At 38.4% G+C, this 20,620-nt stretch overlaps 1 protein-coding gene across 4 annotated transcripts in view; it reads right to left on the bottom strand.

The window, feature by feature from the left end:
• The window catches only part of csnk1g1 (casein kinase 1, gamma 1), a 40,559-nt gene extending 20,038 nt beyond the window's left edge, over positions 1 to 20,521 (bottom strand). For 2 of the 4 annotated variants that reach the window (XM_084362973.1, XM_084362974.1), the window contains exons 1-4: positions 20,315 to 20,520; positions 11,432 to 11,862; positions 10,165 to 10,205; positions 8,916 to 8,985 (exon numbers count right to left, since the gene is read on the bottom strand). In XM_084362973.1, the coding sequence (XP_084219099.1) occupies positions 8,916 to 8,985; positions 10,165 to 10,205; positions 11,432 to 11,618 (298 nt within the window). In that variant the 5' untranslated portion in view covers positions 11,619 to 11,862; positions 20,315 to 20,520. Of the gene's footprint in view, positions 1 to 8,915; positions 8,986 to 10,164; positions 10,206 to 11,431; positions 11,863 to 20,314 lie in introns of all 4 variants that reach the window. The other 2 variants (XM_084362972.1, XM_084362975.1) reach the window with 2 other exon arrangements.
• Positions 20,522 to 20,620: the final 99 nt, after the last annotated feature.

The raw sequence follows: 20,620 nt of genomic DNA, 5'->3' as shown, positions 1-20,620 counted from the left end.
GGGTTGTTTGTAATACTGGCGATCTGGGAGTTAAAGCTCCTTATGCTAATACAATTCTAGAAAAGTTTGTGAGCTTGAATGTAAAAGGATGGCAGGGTGTGAAGCGTTTTAACTTTTCCTTCATTCATGCAGTTTTAATAACATGATATAAAAGCACAAAGCGGAGGTTTCTACTTTTGTAACAAGGGCCTCACCCTCCCGCATGAACAGTATGAAATTCCTCATGTTTTGCAGGATTTAAAATTTTATGCACGTGCAAGTCTTATCAATTTATATTTTGTAATTGGGAATGTCTGCATCCTTTGTTGTCTTCATGACCACATCCTGAACTTCACTTTCAAAGAACTAGGAAATCAGGTCAAACTGTTAATTGCCTTCAGGGGACCATGATTCAAAGTTTAGTCAGGGTCCTATTAAAAAGGTCCCCTCAAGAAACTTCAAAGAAATGCTGCAGCTCCAATCATATAGACCTTGCTTTAACAGACTGCCTAAGCTGCACTCAGTCCTTAGAAATATTATAATTGCAGAGAAGAAAAAAATAAAATAAAATAAGTAGGGACATCCTGATTACATTTCATGTTCCTGATTCGAAAGCTAGTCCTTTTAATATTGAGGATCTGCTGACTGCAACATTAAAACAATGTATTGGAGATAGTATTACTGTGTATACAGTAGTGTTGTTTGTCTTGTATGTGTACTTAGGAGATGATGTGTAAGTGCATTTATGCATGTTAAGTTTATTTATGTATATTCATTTATTGATTTGGCCACATGATTGCAGCGCAACAAACTGAATATTGACATTTTATCACCGTATAAAGTTGATATGGTGAACACGCTAGCAAATAGGTGCTGGAACGCTGCTTTAAACATCCAGCAGAATCAGAGCAAAATGACCATGGATTTGAGGTTGTATTTCACCTGGCAAACTCCAATCCAATATCTACTTTCTTTAGAGCTCTGTTTTGGCCTCCACCAACTCCTGAGGAAATTATCCTTCTATTTAACAACTAAATACTCCACTGTGTTCACCAGCTAATTTCATCGGTCTATGCGTCTCTGTGCTTGACGATGGGCAAGTAGTGTACAGTCAATTTATGAAAGCTTTTACCTGTAAGTATCTGCCTGCGGTTCTACCAAATAAGTCGGTGAAAGTGGTGGATGGTAAATACAAAATGTTACGTTCTGGCTGTAAAACCAAAACAATGAGCTGACAAAAACATGTTAATATGCCTCATGGAGATGAGGAGAGTCTGAGCATTTTTCATTCTTTGCACCTTCCTTTGACATTACACACAGTCATTTGATCCTAAGTTAACATAAAATGTTGATTAAGCAGTTTGAAGCCTACATTTATAGCACACATGCAATATATTGGTTATGTGCTCAACTCATTCATATTTTGTGTCCCATGACTAAGGAGAAAGAAGTTGGCACAATAAAGTTTAGTGAAGGGATCAAATTGCCATCATCAACTTATTATTCTGCTCAAGTAGTTTTAGTAGAGACTGATAAGCTGAAAGATAAATACCAACACTAATCCTGATGCCGTGCGTTAACATATTCATGTGAATATGTCACTGAAGACGTCTCACTTGCCAGCTGGGTAATGGGAAATACACTGCAGTATGAAAGGTAGCGTAAATGCTGTCGGCTAGCATATGGGCATGTAGGAGTCATGCAGAGCTCCATCCTGTGTTTCTGGACACCATTATGCAGTTCTGTGGGTTGCTAATTGTACCATAGGAATGAGTGCCTTGAAACCCTGGGTGACTGTGGGAGGCCTAAAAATGTGTCAGATTGGAGATGTGCTGTAAATAAGTGGATAAACGGGTTGTTCGATTCCTAACAAGGTTGGTCAAGCTTTTTTTACTAGCAAAGGAAAAGCAGTGATCATAGAACCATCATTACCTAGAGCAAAGCAGTCCTCACGAGAGACTGAATCTGTGTCCTGTACTGCAAAGTATACTCTACTTGTACAAAAGACTCAAACTTTGATGAAAGCCTCCAATTTTGTAGGTACCAATTTTGACTTCTCTCATTCAATTTTCTTGAAAAATAATGAGAGCAATGCCTGGGTGTAGTACTGACTTGGGCTGGAAGTGATTTTAACAGTGATGTAAGAGAACTGCATGTGGCACAGACAAACAAACAACATTTTCTAAAAAAAACATCTCCACTGACGGTATGAATCAGTGAGTGAAGGAGCAGAACAGCACAGGGTAAAAAATAAAGGTTGTTTATCCTCTATTCACGCAACATTTGCAGGTATTATACTTCCAAAAAGGCTTCAGTTTGTTAAATGAGCTTTTGAATTTCAGATTAGTTCATACTGTAGATGATGTCTGACCTTACAGACAGACATAGGCATATTTGAAAGCAGAGGTAGTTTTACTAATTTTAATGGCCTTCATATGCAAAGAATATATAGTATGCAGTTGTATTATGTAGGTAACTACAAATATTGGATTAAGATGTACCATATAAATAGGGATGCACAATATATATAGGACCAATGCATTCTGGGCCCGATATAACGCAGCTGTTCGCACCTTGAAAGTTGGTTTGTGATCCGCCAATTAACACAGAGAAGAAGAAGACGACAGAGCAATAGGAGAGGAAGGAGAAGAAGAAGAACAGCCTTTCCAAAGAAAAAAAGGGGCCTGGAGCACACTGATAAATTTAAATGCCTTTAAATGTGCTAAAAAACAATCATCAGAGTAACAGTAGTGTTGAAACAGACGTATGTTTGCACACTTTAAAGCTGTAAATCTATCAGCGTGCTCCAGTCCCCTTTTTTCCTTTGGTAGTTTGCTGTCCTCGAGCTGAGAAGCACCTGTTTCAGCTGTTTTTTGCTGGAAGATGGAGAAAGTGGTTTCTAAGAACTACAGCACCCCCGTGCTCATGACTGACACCTGGGTAGAGCAGGTAGTGTAGTCTAGAAAAGCCAAAAATGTCATCACTGCTGTCGGAGTTTTTGTTTTTTTTACAGTTTCATTGAAAGATGACACCATTGTAATTTGCAATCGCAAGTGTTTCACAGGTGTTTAAAAAGGTGGAAAGAAGTCTGAAGTTTAACACAACAAATATGAGAGCTATAAATATTAAATCATCCATCTTTGCTTACTACATCTTAAACTCAGGTCAGTTATCAGTTTAGGGTGAAAAAAATCCATATTGTACATCACTACTCAATGTGGCAGGTTCTGTGATAAGAAAATAAATACTTTCATAAATATATCAGCTCTGTTACTGTAGTCTAATAGAGGTATTGGCTGCAGTCCTTTACAACAAAAGGAGAAGATGATGAAGATGAATGTGATGAATGAATACGACTGAAAGGCACTCGCCCAAATCTCACTGCACACCAATTTCTGTGTGCAATTTTTCCACCTGCTGTCAAAGACCAGATCTTTCTCTGGACTGTGATGAGACCAGTCCTGAGCTTGGATGTTTTATTTTGACCATCTGGTAGCACTTTTTCTATTATCAATAATTTAGCCATCGCTGTGACGAGACAAAGGGTTGTAGAAACTCACTCCAAGTCTATTTTTAAATGTCATATTTGACTTTTTTGTGTGCCACTACTCTGAAGACCGATTCACTATATTTAACATCGGTAAGGCTAGAGCAATACTACACCACGTCACAAGGGCTATGACTCAACAAAAATGTTCATGTTACAGATTAAAAATGGTGATGTCGTCATGCTTGTCAACAAACATCCCATTTTTTATAGACGATAAACGAAAACATAATTAATTATGTTGGGATTACTGTACTTCCTTTCTGTGTGGAGTTTGTATGTTCTCCTTGTGCCTGTGTGGGATTCCTCCCACAGCCGAAAGAAATCCTGGTTAGGTGAATTCGTGACTAGAAATTGACAGTAGGTGTTAGACTGAACATGTTACTGTTACTCTGTGTGTGTGTGCATGTGCGCCCTGTGATAGACCTGTCACCTGTCCAGGGTGTACCCCACCGTACTGCATTGAAATACGATGACTTGGTTTTTTTTCTGCAAAAATTGTGACTGAAGTGGCGACCTAGAATAAGGAGAGACGTGCTGCTCATGTTAATTCTGCGTTGGCTCTCCAGAATATTTAATGCCTCTTCTGTGATTGCACGATGCCTGCACGATAACTCTAGCCTGTGACTAGTTACTTAAATTAAATTTATGTCAGACATTTTTGCTGGCTTGCTTCAGTTCAGCAGCTGCTTTACTGAAATTTGCGCCTTTCGCTTTCAATCTGTTCAATTGTTTGATCATTTATTTGACTACCATGCCATTCACTTACATTCTGTGTGTGACAGAGCTACAGAATCAGAGACATACAATTAACTAAAATATTTTAAATACTTAAGGACAAAAAAATCTGTAACCTTTCATTGTTTAAAAAACTGTGTCCGCAAGTAGCTGTAAGAGTGTCGCAGAGCTGCGCAATGTGCAGTTTTGAGCTGAACTTTCGTTGGACACTCGACCCGACCAATGTTGGTTGGCCGATATTATCAGCCAATGTTGGCTCTTCACAGTTATATTGGTATCGACCTATATGTTGTGTGATATCGGCCAATATGAAAACTTTTTTTTTTTTTACAGAAAATAATGCAGTAAAAGATGTGTTGGATCATTTATTCTAATAATTAATTATAATTCCCAGTGATGTTTACCGTTTCAGTGCACTTGTCATTTTAGACAATAAAAGTTTACTGTTAATCTGTGAATTATCCTGCCTCCATCATATATCTTTGTTGTTGTTTGAAAACTACAATTGAGGGATCACTACACAAACTGTGTGTATATCAGCTGATATATTGATATCTGAGTATTTTACTCCCCAATACCGGTATCGGCCCCAAAAACCGCACATCCGTTGGGCTCTATCAGACACCCTGTTTTTTTTTATCTACTCCTGGTGCTTACGCTGAAAGTAATGCATTGATGAGGATCGTATGATTCATGACGTTGAAATGAGGGGTTCTCCTTCATAGCATTCGTTTCGTGTCTCACTATGGGGTAACACCCCTGCAACAGAAGCTCTTTATTACATTACACCAGCCCATAGGCTGGCCCTGATGACATGAATGTTGTAGGGCTGCCAGCCCTTCCCTATATAAAGGGCCGACATGCTGTCATTCATCATTCAAAAACCTCTTCTCGCTTCACAGAAGCTGAAGCTCACAACAGAACAACTACATCAGCCATTGCTAATAAAAGTCTACTTGCTGTTGGCTATATTGTATGTCACTTCCAGCAAAGAAACACCTAAATATCACAATGTAAAATGTGTTTCTGAATAAAAAGTACATACGTAGGAAATTGGTTACCTCTCCAAACTGATCTCCAGCACAAAGCTGATAGGTACATGGTTTATTTACACAATGTAAAAGATGTGCATATTTAATGGATTCAGTATGGACACAGCATCCAACGCGACATGATAGTCAGAGACTCTTGCTGTCAGGGTTGAAAGAAATAAACATTTGTAATTATATTGTAACTCTGGTGTAGAAACAAACCTTGTACACTATCCTTCTATGCAGCACAGCAGCTAGAAGAGCATTCTGTTCTGTCTATGCTTTCAAGTGTCTGAGCATGTTCAATAGGATTTTTTGAATATTAAAGACTTGCAGAGTAAATCAATTTCTTCAGTGCCCATGAAACACTGACGTGGCACAGGCCAATCATTCCGTTTTAAAGTAAAGGTGCATGCTTCAGACTTCAGTCAATTAACAGCATGATCTCAGCTTTATCTAATACATACACATAAGCGTTCATGTTGTAAACCGTATGACTATAATGCCGGATCACATTTCACAAGGAAATGTTCATGACAGACAGCTTAGTCATGATGACTTATGATTGCAGCAAAAAAGACAGTCAACAATGAGGTTGTTATGTAGCACCTGAAAAATGTTTGTCAATCACGTGACCACAGAAAAAAATTCTCTAGTTTTTAATTAAAATGGAGTTTTCACATGTGCGGTATTTTTAATATGCCTCTTTTAATGGCTGATAAAACTGTAGGGTTGTAAAATTTAACAAAGTTGACTAAAATACTACAAACAGTGCACTAAGAGACACTCTATTCTTAACAATGATCCATGTTTTCACATTAGTGGGAACAGATATCCCGGATAAGACCTCCGGCCTTTCCCTTACATGTTTGTAAAATCTAGTAAGCTCTGTCACTGTGGGAAATGTTTACATCTTGGGATTGTAATGGTCACAGAGCTGGTTTAGTGTTTCACAAGGAGGTCTGGCTGCCAATACCCTCAACAGCTCAATAGTGTGCATCCACCCTTGAACAAACCCTCTTGATCTTCAAAACTGTCTTGTCCTCAACACATTAATGCCTCATAGTGGCTGTCTAATAAAACCAGAGCAGCACTGAAGCTGTTATTGACAGCACTGACAAATATTCTTGCATAATGCCTGGGAAGAGATGTTTCATTTCTAATTGAATCATCCTCATTAATATCCAGTGACAGTTGGTTGTGCACCAGATACAACACCTGATTGAGCATCTGAGTCAAACCACATTAATTCATAAAGACCCTGTCGCACAGACACAGTGACAACCACATTGGCTGAGAGGAATGTGCCGCAGCACACAGCCAAGAAGAAATGAGGTCACGTTATCCCATCTGGAGGAGAGGACAGAGGCAGGTTAGTACTAAGAGAGGCAGACCCACTCTCTAAATATTTAATGAGTTTCCGCACAGTTGGCCTTTTCCAGCCCTTGCCTTTGCAAAACAATAGCCATTATATTCCCAGTCTGGTTATCATATATAAATGTAGAACTCCTGCACATCAAGGACCGTCACCATACATCACAAAAACATAGCTGTTTTGATCTAAATTGTGATTGAGACCAACCTTAACCTGTAACACTGTGACTTAACTGATTGGTAATAAATGCCTCAGTGAATAAATTCACAAACAGCATGATCAAATGTATCTGTAATCCATCAACAGCTCAGGTTTAGGTGCATTCATGTGACAACCAGCGTAATGTATACATTATTTTTAACCATTTTACCAGAAGAGCAGCGAACAACTATTAAAAAAGATTTTCTATTGTTCTATTGTTTCTCATGGTCCCACCCATTTCCTCTAGTACCATGACTGAAAAAGTTTGCCCTTAATTTATTTCTCTGTTGTAGTCATTTCATCCTCACAAGATTCTGGTCAGTGGTTGCTGTAACGGTGATGCATCAGCAGACCTTGACTAATCATTTATGACAAACTGAGAAACTCTCAGGGGAAAACAGTTAAAGGAAGAGTAGTGGAGAAGCCTTGTCGATTATGGGCCTTGTTGATTATGGGATCTGGAAAAGGACAAATACAATTATGTCTGTATTTGTACCACTAGTGTTGACATCATTATCCAGCACCATAAATCACACAGTGTAGGGGAGAAACTGTTGCCATTGAACATTTTGTATCATAAAGGAAAAATAAAAATTACAGCAGTGATAAAAATAACCATTTAATGGACTGCAGGATGTGCCTTCTCATGTCAGGAGGAGCTACATTTCCGACAATTGGGTTGGAACTGAACACCAGAAACAATAAATGAGTAGTAGATAGTACACACCAGTAGTGCACTAAAATGATCAGCAGCGATATTCGCTGAAGTGCCCACGAAGTTAATGGTTGCCGGATATCTGGATAGACTTTACAGCATTCATACTTTTAAATACATAAAATAATTACAGACCATCTGGTGATGTGGATTAGTGCCAACCTTTGACCACATGGTCTAGCCTCATGCAGTGACACTAACTTTGATTCAGTATTCCCGGATGTTTTAATGGAACAACAGAAAGCTAATCAAATAAATCAGTTCCTTCACTTTACATAGCAACATGTCAATGTATAATACCGGAGATATACATCACCACAGGCAAATTAAAGCGCAGGTTTTGTCAGATAACTATGCACACTAAGGTCAAACCTCACAGGTTTATTTCCCTGATGTGATTATAATCAACAGTTTTATAATAAGATGGGTCAAGTGACTCTGTCTAATGTGAAATGGGTCGCTTAAGCTATGAACCTGCAGAGAATCATCACCCAACTCTGCAGCTTATATGGAGCTTTAAAGTGACTTTCAACTCATCATTTTGGTTTATAGAGCCCACAACTTCTCAGAAAACAAGGATAGAGTTACACACAGATGTGTAAATAAGCACCTATTCGCCAGTGAGTTGATCGTATCGACAAACTAAGGTGATAAAATGTAAATGTGTTCAAAGCTTCTTATAATCAGTCACAGGGTGATCAAAAAATTATTGAAAGGACGGTTTGTCACAACAATGAATTGTCTTTAACTGAAAAGCATTTTATTTATCAACTTTGTCACGTTACATGTTCCAGCACATCAAGATTATACCCATGGAGACACACACCAAGCCAGTGTGACACGCTGAATAATACAGTAAACGTTATTATTGGCTCAATAACAACTGAACATTGGACACATGCATTAAGGCTATTGCAGTGAGCAGAAGTTACACTTTCAAATAAAGTCAGTAACACATCCTGCATATTCTGCCTTGATAAAAACAAAAAGGCTTTTCAGTTAATAAGACGATCAGCTGCTGCATCCGTTTGTGGGTGTTTAACAAACGTTATGTCAACACCCGCTATATTGAATTGCACCACTGGTACATCTATTATAAAGCAAGGTCACTGTTCAACAGGCTCTTTATGCACGTAGCCATTCACGCACTCATGTACACAACGTCCTGAAGAGATTAAAATAAGTTGCTGACACAGCTTAATATCAATACGTAACCCGAGTAATCACTTGTTGTGGAAATGATGCAATCTTCCGCACTGATCTTCCAAAACAGTCAAATCATTGTCACACAGAAACACCACAAGGAGCCACAAACATCTGTGACCTTACCTGTAGTTCCCAGAGTTTTGTAGAACCGGTACTCTAGATGCAACTGTGGCGCCCTCGACTTGACGGGTTCCTGTAGGGTGGACACATCCAAACCACAACTCAGTTAATGGCAATAACCTCAGAGACTGGGATGTATCAGTGAAAAAACAGCTAAACTGATACTGATACCGATACTGATACTGATACGTTAAACCAGAGAGTAAAAGATTGTTTTTTCATTCAGAAATTAAATGTCTTTTCTGTTTGTCAACTATTTTTGATGAGTCATTTTACACTCAAGGGCATTCACAAATTTCCAATGAAACATGATTACAGTATTTGGCATGAAAAAGCTCTATCAAAAGCTCAAATACATAAATGATGTCCTGGATTGAAAATGTGTCACCTTTGTCCTCTGAAAACTCTCTGTGAGGAAATGGTCAATTAAAGTCTTTTTCCAAAAGTAACACTCACCCAAAACATCACATTTAGCGTGGGAAAAATGTCTATCCTGGAAAATAAGTCATTGTCTGTTATAATGTTTGGGAAACCGACCTGAGCGTGAACTACAGACACTCCCAGAGTGTTGATAATGCCCCCACATACTAAAATGTCATCCCAGTTCACTCATGATTTGAAACAGAAAACACATTTTAGTGAGACATTTCTTTATTGTATAAAAGCACTACATCTGTGTCAGCACACCATGACAACTATTTCATTTGGTAACCTCAATACTTTGATACTGTTGTACTTTTTATTACTCTCTGGTGAGCAATAATAAAAGCATGAGTCAGGAGTCATGATTTCCAGTCCAACAGCCACTGGAAAGACACACCTAGCCAAGAATCTACACCTCATTCATATTTCTCTCCAAGACCAGATCAGTCTAGTATGACAACCGTCCCAGCACAACCTTAAGAGTCATATTTCTGGAAATTAATACAAATGGCTTCGAAAAACACGTAATTCATGTCTTACTGAAGCTAAACATTCAAATATATTACATTTGTGCTTTACTATGCATCTGTTTTTGCCTGTTTTATGTTTATACAAATTAACTGTTTCACTTTCTCATTTTTGCTAACTATTTCATTCAAACAACCGACTCAGGTATATTATCGGAGTAATTATGAATACTCTTCTATACCAATAATATTGATCCCGATTCCAAATGGCTGCCACTTTAGGCATTGGACATGTTTTATCTATCATTTTGCAAATGATTCTTTTATCTGCAGAGGTGAATAAAGCAGCAAAAGAAACTTACCAGTTTAATAGCTACATACTCATTGGTGTACAGATTTTTACCTGAAAGAAGACAGAAAGAAGCACATATTAGATAGATTTAAAGATACAGTACCCCATTGAAAACTTTATAACAGATTCATCAGAGAATAAGATTGTTTTTATTTAAATTTATGCAAGTTCCATGTATAAATAGTCTGTGACAGAAAATTATCCAGTCATTCCTTTTTTCCAGTTTTCAGTTGCGCAGGTACACTTAAAGGATAACTACCGTTTTTTACAACCTGGACCTTATTTCTAGCAAAATATATGATCATTTACTCATCCAGATAACTTTGGTGTCATTTGGCGTCGTTTGGACGAAATTAGATCCAGTGGAGCGCCGCGTATATCCATATAATGCGAGTGATCCGGGCACCGAAGCGCAGCCTCTATGAGCATTATCTGCCACGAAACTAGTTCATTTCACCAATATTTTGTCACAATACGCTAGTGCTATTCCCCTCTGAGTCCGGGCTCGTCTGTTATCAACATCCGGGGTCTGTAGGTTGACCTACTACCTCTGACCTGGAAGATGTCGTCTCTGAGCTGCGCGCGCACCCGCGACAGCGCGCCTTGTTTACCTGTAGCTGCTACTGCTAGTTTGACCCCGGATGTTGATAACAGACGAGCCCGGACTCAGAGGGGAATAGCACTAGCGTATTGTGACAAAATATTGGTGAAATGAACTAGTTTTGTGGCAGATAATGCGTTATATAGAGGCTGTGTTTCAGTGCCCCGTCACTCACATTATATGGATATAAGGCGCTACACTGGATTTAATTTCGTCCGAACGACTTCAAATGACACCAAAGTTATCTGGGTGAGTAAATGATCATATATTTTGCTAGAAATAAGGTCCAGGTTGTAAAAAACGGTAGTTATCCTTTAACCAAAGATAAAGAAGTCTAATACAAAAAGCCTGCAATAAATATTATTTTTATTTCTAAATTACAAAACTGTTCTGAGAGGTTTCATCATTTGCCATTTGGCCAGTGGACAAAAAAGTCTGTTTGAACCCTGAATAGTTCAACAGTACCACAAACCACAGCCTTCAAAAACAACCTTCATGAAGATATAGTTTATTGCAGAGCTGCATTAGTTTTGGTTAGGTGTTCATGGTAAACTGGCAACAGAGTGTTGTTTCACATAGAACCATTAAGAAATGTCATAAAAACTCCCAAATTCACTTTGAGAACTCTTCCATTTTGTCTTGAACCATTTAAACACAAGATTAAGACTCAACTTACCGAGCTTCAATTCACCAAAGTTTCCACAACCAATCTTCTTGCCCACACGAAAATTGGGCCCCACCATGAGTACCCCCGAGGAGCTGGAGGAGCCAGATGGTCGGGACGAGTGTCCGCTGCGGCTTCCCTGGGAAACTTTAGCAGCCCTTGCAGGCCGCTCGCCATATTTATCTCTCTGTTGATCCATGGTGTGAGCAGCACAGGTCAGTGGGAGCCAGGAGTGATGTACAGAAAGGCCTCCTGGGCCGGGCCCACCACAGCCACAGCCCTGGTCACTGGCAGTGCCTGGATGGCACAGTTACTCTCATGAGACAAGACCTGGCACAGCTAACCGACACTCCTCCCTGTCCTCAGCCTGTCACCTCTAACAGCTGTTGAAGAGGCTGATCTCTGTTCTCAGCATTTGTCACAGGAAGGAGAAGGTGGATGACCTGTAGCAAACACAATAAAATATAATTATGAAACAAGACATTAACTTTCCACAGAGAAGCACATGGAACATGGCAGTGTGGTTTGGAGGAGTTTTCCACATGTTAATCTGATAAAATCCCACAAAAATGTCGGCTTTAAGAACACTTCAAGATGTAGGCTGATGTTTTTCAGTGAGATAATTCTTTAACAAAAAGCTGAAAGTGTACGAATATCTTAGTAGCTCTTAGTAGAATAAAAACAATTACCACAAAATTATGACATTCAAAAATACCTTTAAATTACAATTCCACTTGAAAGGAATAAATATTGCCACAATTGAGTTGATAATAAAAACACATTACTACAGCCTCATGAAAACATTAACAAGGCAGACCTAGGAAATGTCATTTTAAAAGTGGTTCCACATTTAGGCCATTTCAGCCACTTTAAAGTTTTCGAGAAGTGAAAATGCGCAACACAAAGGTCAAACAAACCAGAAATTTGGATCAACTCAGGCGGAAAATATTCAATCATCATCAAGTACTTTAGTTGAGGGCAACGGCAGGAGAACAGCAGATATTTTGTCATTCAGGTTCCACTACTGTTTCATTATGCATAAAGAACGTTCAGAAAAATCTGAAGAAAGAAGTGCACGTCTCAGCAGAGTTCAGTTGGGGTGCTTTTGATGCTACATTGCCCTTAATTTTAAGCACTGAGAAAAAGCTCCATTTGCTCTTACAAAATATTTCCACTATCAAACAAAAAATCAGGACCACCTATGAAGTCCGCCTGTAAACACTAGTTTTACAGCTGAATATTTTCTAAATTTAATGTTACCATACAAATCTTTTATGAAGCTTATGAGTCCTATAAATGCTTGAAATCACTGTTTACAAGTAGAGGATTGTAATAGAGGACAGGACTGGCTTACTGTAACAGCACTGCAGGGCTAAAGAAGAGATAGTCATCAATTCACAGTGGTCACAGAAAACACAGCGACAAGTTTGAGCATCAACACAAACCTTAAGTCAGAGTTTGTGATCATGAAGGCATCTAAGACTCTTCACCACCCACAGCTATAGCCTGGCAGACAATGTCAGTGGGGAATATTATGTAAACAATTACATAAAGCTACGTCTGCTCACAAGGACACCATAGCTTAACTTGATGGACAGCGGTCTGATTCTGTCAAATACTCAACATAATATTCTTGGCTCCACTGAACCCCTTCTAACACGAGCAAGGATTATGCAAATATTAAATTATGTGATTATAAAACATCAAGGCAGTTTGGTGAATGATTCAGCAATCACTAAGACACATGATGTTTATCAACTGCAGGCCTCCTCTGGGACTTTCTATTCTGTTACTCATCTCAAGCAAGTTAGTCTTCTGAAGCTGCAAACAAAGTGTTGACTATAAATAATGCAAACACCAGTTTCACTGGTTAATAACCCCCAAAAATATACTTATTGTAACTTATCTAATATTGTTTTCCATTGAAACACAACTTCTTACACTTTCAATAAAAACAAACAGCTCTACTAATGTTTTCATGACAATTTCTGAGCATGGAAAGGCTGCTGCTGAAAAGTATTTGTGTGTGGGCTTCCGGATGACTCATGCTCAGTATTGCCTGCACAGATCTCAGCATCAAAGACAGCTAGTTTGCTCTCAAGGGCAACTGTGCACTGTTGCTATTACATAAAACCAGGAACAGAACAACATGGCTATAAAACGGGTTTGCGGCAAAGACTGATGGTGAGCTGTAATAGTTTCCATTGTGCAAATAATCATTTGTAGGCCACTCTAATCCAGGGTGCACCACTGTTTAGATTAGCTCAGTGAGGTGTTTCTCCTGATTGAAGACGGTGGACGCAGCATAATAAACACGCGCTCAGCCTGTGTTCAGTCCACACTCACCAGACTATCGCAGATGATTTCCTGACTGCTGCTGTTCACTTAAGAGCCCAAACTGCTACCTGACCTTGTAATGCTGCTAGACAGAGCTTTGAATTTTCAGTTTGTTCACGTTGTTTCTACAATAATATGGATACACTACATATTAAATAGGTAATGTGATGCCATATTTTATTGGAGTATGCACTGTTATTTCTGATTATGTGCTTTTTCCCTTTAAATGGCTGCAGATTTTTATAGGTGTTAGTTAAGAGTGATCAAATGTTTCAAAGCCTCATTTCCGCACCAAAGAAATTAAATCTTCTTTATATAATGCTTATTTTGTTTTATACAGACAACTAGAGCCTAAGCCGATATTGGCCAAACACAGATTTATCAGTATCAGCGTTTATGTTGTCCGTAATGTTTGATAAGCATATTTGAGGGATCATTGCAAAAAAAGGGTGTATATATACGTTCTTTGCTTGTTTTAAGCATCAGTCATTTGTTTTACCAGTAAGATCACCACAGCCACACTGTATCTTAAACATGTCCAGACATGCCTGTTCTGAGGATCAGGATGGAATAATAAACTTTAAAGTCAAGTAAAGACAGGAACTTAATTCAGACTATATAAAAGGAGTAAAACTACACCTCATGAAGGGAGGCAAAACATCTGCAATCTTTAATTAAATAAGGTGAATCACGCTGTAAGCTGTAATGAGCCAGCAGGTATCATTCATCTACTTGTGTATTGTTTCCTAAACTAAGTCATAAAGATCTTGTCACGCCATTTACAGCTCACATTATGGAAGAGAAGAATCACATCTACAGCTGTAAAATATAATGCGATCCAATATGAAGCCCTACAATAACTATTGCCTTCATCAAAGCTCTATTTCAACTGAAACTGCTTGAGAGTTGTTAATCTTCGGGACATAATGCATGGCAGTGTTTCAGTAGATTGCATTATTTTAGGAGGGAACCCTGGACTTTTGTTCATCTTGTGCGTGCAAGAGGGATTTGTAAAAATACATATTATGGAGCAATCGCACATACTTTATAATGTTGGCCAGACGTTCAGACCTACCTAATAAAGTGAAGAACAAATTCAAGCTCTCCACTAGATTGGTACGTGGAACAGAACACGTTCTGTGGTCTAAACAAAAGGCTTCTTCAGATTTTATGTAATGTGGGGAATCCCCGGGCTGTATCCCTGTGCAGCCAGTGCCATGTCTTCTGATAAATGACTTTGAGGATATACACCTTTTGGCACCCAATAAAAGGCAATCAAGTTTCTCAGAAGGAGAAGACATGAACAGATTAAGCTAATGGCCCTTTTCTTCACTGATTAGCAATTCATTTTTTGACAGTAATTAAAAATGTTGTGCATTGCAGACAAAGGTCTCCGAATGTGTTGGTTTTGCCAGACTTGCTTCAACTGTGCAACAAATACAGCATTTTTCCCTTGTCCAGTTTTGTAAAATGTGTACATACATTCAAAGAAACTTTACATTTATACTCTGGTTTAGGTCTCAAATTAAAAACGTCCTGATGTATCTCTATATCCATATAACAGGCTATTAGTGGCATTTGCTTTTCTTTAGCTAATTACCTAATTTTGTTGTAGTGAAATCGAGTAGCAGTATTCTCTTAAAGGCTCAACTGACAGATGTTATAACTAATGGCAACCATTGTTTATTTTATGTAGACAGACTAAAAAAAGGGTCTAGATACAGTCGGCCTCCTTTTTGACCGTACAAGCTCCATTAGGCCTGGGCTTATCAACTGGGGGGTTGATTTATTACCATTTAGTCTATTTTTCTAGATTAAGATAAAGCTAATTGTATTTATCTCTGAGAAACAGGACATTTTTTCTTTTCTTTCCGTTGGCTGAATCAGCACTGTTGATTCAACGTCTCTGTGCACAATTTTGTTATGTATGTTAAAGCTATAAATAAAGTTTAAAAAGAACGCCCCGGAGTAAGCAATGTGCTGACACACAATAGTGTTGTCACAATACTGGAATTTCTAATTTTAATACAATACCTTGAAAAGTATTGATGCTCGTTACCATTTTTGATACCACAGGGAAAAACTGATTCAAAATTGTGGATTTTTCTTAAAAGATAAATATAACAAGGCTATAACATAACAACGAGATACGATTTTGTTTTCTAGCCTAATAAAGAATAGTGGAATAATTATAGTAGACGCTGAATATCACATTTACACACACAGAGAATAACAGAAAATGAGTCTTGAAACAGTTTTAAGTAGTAAGAATCATAATTTTTGACATTTTTTACAACACTAATCAGCATTAAAAAACAAAAGAAACTGATATCATCAGAATTGCATGGCTACCAGGAGTCAAAATCAACTAAACATGGGGCTAAAAGGTGCCTGTGTGAAACAAGCTTAACTGTTTTCTCACCTTACCAACCACAAAAGCAGTTTACAACACGAGCCAGAATTCACTCATTCACACACACATTCATACACTGGTAAAGGCAACCATGCAAGGTGCCACCTGCTCATCAGGAGCGATAACCATTCACACGCACACTTGGGGGTTCAGTATCTTGCCCAAGAACAGAGGGGGACAGGGATCGAACCACCAACCTTCTGTTGGTGGACAAATGCTCTACCAACCAAGCCACAACCACACACTCATGTAAACATGAGTAGCTTGCTCCAATAGATATTTAACCAAGGGCTAGTAGGAAATGCAGTGTGACTCTTATAGCCCTGAGTTTATGTTAACTTTGGGTTAACAATGTGTGTGTGTGTGTGTGTGTGTGTGTGTGTGTGTGAGAAGGGGTTAAGTTATCCCAGGGTCAACTCTTGGCTAACAATATAGTGTGAAAAGCCCATTAGTTGGGTTTTGTGCTGGTCTAGACTGGATAAGTGGTAAATGTGGCTGCCTGTTTGATGGTGGTATAGATTTATGACGGTACAGCCTGATGCTTGATGCTCATTTGCATAATGGCATTTAATTTGACTCTGGCTTGGCCTGTAGGAGAGCTTAAGGAATATTAACATCCTTAAGCGCATTAATAATTTACATATTTAACATTAAATGCAGAAAATACACAAATGTTTTACATTCTTATAGATTCACACTCGTTTTTCTTCCCTCACACACACACACACACACACACACACACACACACACACACACACACACACACACACACACACACACACACACACACACACACACACACAGTAACAGTAACATGTTCACTCTAACACCTACAGTCAATCTGTAGTCACAAATTCACCTAACCAGGATTTCTTTTGTTTTAAAGGCTGCCATCTCTACTCTGAGGATATCCCGTTTCGCACTTTTAAATGAAGCTCATTCTCGTGAACAAGAAGAGTATCATATTACTGAAGACGCTCTCTAAATTGAGACTACAGACAGTAACTTCTGCTGATCTCACATCTGTGTCATCACCGATATGTATCAGACTATTTTGTTTCATAGTTCTGCTCTGACTGGAAATGATGAAGCAGGAATGTGGTGTTTGTAGAAATATATAAACAAGGCACTTTCAATAGTATTATTGTCACAATGCCCTTTTGTTATAATATCCTGCTGAAGTGTGGAGAAAGTATCAAAACATACACAAACACAACAGTTTACTGTTTAATCATAGGCACAAAACCATAGCAGCAGGGCTGACTGACAAAAAATGTCTTGTTTGATGATGCTGGCAATCAAAAACATTTCAGGAGTGTTGATGTAATTGGTTAATAGCTAGTTTAAAAAACAGCTCTATTCATGGGTATATTTCATTCAGTAACACACCATGGTGGCACTGAATAGGTACCGACTCCGAAAACCTTGATTTACAAGCACAAATTTGCCAGTCAAAATATCTACAAAAGCCGAGATACTTCTAGCTGATTTGCATCTATTAAAAATGACTAATCTGTTGACATCTTTTCATTTTTACAATAACATAAAGGCTCTGAGTGGAGTGATTAACCTTCAGTGGAAAGATCAGCCTGAGAGGGGGGCCTGCCAATAGTGCAGACTCCTACTGTGGCAGTGCCAACTAACAGCTGCCTCTTTCCTTAAAGACAGCTCCTGTGAGTGGTAACTGGAGGGAATTTAAATTATCCATAGTTTTCCTTTTCCATAAATTCATAGAGGAAACCAATACATGCATGCGTTGCTGCTGTGTGCACCCAAATCCGTGAAAATGATCTCATTTCATCAGCCGAGGCTTTGATTTAACAATTGAACAAATGTTGTACAAGAAGCAGAAAAATATCTTTTTGAAAAGACAACTTATAACTTAATTGAACTTTAATGAGGTAGTGTATATTATGTAATAATTAACTGCACATATGACATTTACCATAGCTTTCTCATTAATTACCTGCAATCTGTAATGATTAAAAATGTTCTAAACATAGATGAAAGAAACTCAAATGTAGTTAGTCAACTTTTTACCTCAGTGCGGATTTTCCTAATGTTGTCTAATTTGCCATAGCTTCACACTTTCTGTATTTTAGTCAAGTGGTTTTAGTTTTGTGCAGAGCCTAGTCAATATACTGGCTGGCTAATATTATGGAATTATATTGGCCTAACAGAGATATATCGTATCGGTTTATATGTTGTCCTATATGAAAACTTGATTTTTATAGAATGTAATGCAGAAAAAGATGCTTGGGGTAATGTATGACTGATAAATTCCCAATTAAATGTATTGTTTCAGTGAACTGATGTCATTTTTGGACAATTAAGTTTATTATTAAACTGTAAAATATCCTGCCTCCAATATAGAGATCATACTCACAAGTGTTTGAATATGTATGTAGACATGCATGCATAGCATGCATGTCTACATACATATTTTGTGCATAGACTGATTCTCTGCCAATTATCAGGGCTGATATTCAGCATTTTCTGATTATCGGTATTGGATATTTTCTATCAGATTGCTGATATGATAAACTAATATAAAAATGTGCTACTTTGGCTCTGATGCGACACGCTCTCACACAATGTCCCACCCACAACAACATCTGGTCAGTAACACGTCACAACAAATAGCCTATAAACACTGAATAATCTGAATCTGCAAAGTAACTAGTAACTAAAGTTATCAAATAAATGCAGCAGAGAGGATGTTTAAAATAGCAGAAAATCGAAGTACTCAGGTAAAGCACAAAACTGTAATTACGTAAATTGTACTCTTTTAGTTTTTCAGTCTCTTTAATTTCAGTATTGGCCCTGAAAAGGCCGTACAGGTCAACCCCTGGTATATTATAAGAGAATATTGGCAGATATATTTATATATTTTTACTCCCTGGTATTGGCATCAGTTGTGTATTTGCATTACGTTGTTTTAACTGTCTTTTAAGTTATCTGTATAGTATTTTATTTGTAGAAACACCTTGTAACTTTGATAAGAAAGGTGCTATACAAATTAAGATTATTACTATTATTATGATGATAAACAGTGAGTTTAGTGTCTATCATGACATTCTGAATAATTGCAACACTCAATAAAATAATCATTTCCTTCAGTGGGACTACCGAAAAGGATGCCAACAATGCTCTACCATCGATCCACACAGCTCTGGTTTGGGTAAATGTCCATAAAATGTCAGCTTCACAACTGGCTTGCACTGCCCTCTTACAGCATGCCACTGTGTTATTTAGTGGAAAACAGGGGAATCAATTATTTTTTACTAGATGGAGGGTAAATGAATAGGAGCCATGCTGTATTGATTCAATAATAATCCATCTATGCAGTTGAGCAAAGGGGATTTACATTGTGTCTATGCCTATGTGGCCATGAGCAGAGAAAATGTGCTCATAACCTGCCTCCTAACATCTGGCAAAAATCAAACTTGCAACAGTTAGCTAAATGCTTCAATGCAACTCTGCCCACAGTGAGCAGGCTGAGGAGGGGCCTTGGATAGATTCGCACATTTCATATTCTGTGCCATTCTGTGTTTGCCTGCCTTGTCTTGCGTTGAGAAGCGGTGATAATACTTCAACATGAGAGGAAGTGTCTGGTAGAGGCAGCTGAGGCTAATAAAAAGATGATCGATCCTTTGTAAGCAGGCCTCCGGTTGAATCAAAACAAGGAAGCGAGTTGGCAGTTGTACGCCAGCGTTTCATGGACAAAGCCTGCCCTGTCAGTCTACATTACTGATGGTCACATCGATCAGTAAGCGAACTAACCGATAGCTGAGTTAGCTTGACAAGATAAAAAACAGACTTACAAGCCACAAAGCTAACGTTAGCCAAACATTATTTGAGCCACAGTGGCTGCTCTGGGTTAAAATATATTCAGCGAAAAACGCGATATAAACATTTCTTATTTATCATCATATTGAGTTAGTTAATGGATAATAAATAAAGCAACCAGACTCATTGCTTGGTATTAACGCCTTAGCTAACACCTACTGATGGCTAGGTGACAGCTGGACCGAGCGCAACAAGGAAATTAGCTCTGTTAGCACCGAAAATATTAGCTAACAACCACCAGCCTGCTATCAAATGTTGGTTTGCTAGCTCATCGCAAACAAACACAACAGACTCACCTTCGCTGTGATAAATCCAGGAGACCAGGACACGGCTTGTGTGTTTGTCACGCTGAATGTACACGAATTCCCGGAGCTTCAAATGAGGTTTTCGGTGTTACTTGTTGTTGCTGATGTTTCACGCTAACGGCGGAGTATCGTTAGCGGCTCTCTCCATTCTTCGCTGTTCGTCTGTCTTTGCTGCTCGTGAAAGGTTCGAACACACCGGATGTAGAAAAACGGCACCGCCCGCTTCACAGCGTCCACTTCCAGGTCAGAGACAGGATAATTAACTATTACACCATTAGACATATCATATAATAGTAT

This window comes from Pagrus pagrus, assembly GCF_965226575.1.
Source record: "Pagrus pagrus genome assembly, chromosome: 1".
In the NCBI taxonomy this organism is placed as follows: Eukaryota; Metazoa; Chordata; class Actinopteri; order Spariformes; family Sparidae; genus Pagrus; species Pagrus pagrus.
The sequence above is the reverse complement of the archived record's forward strand: the minus strand, read 5'-3'. Positions and strand labels throughout refer to the sequence as shown.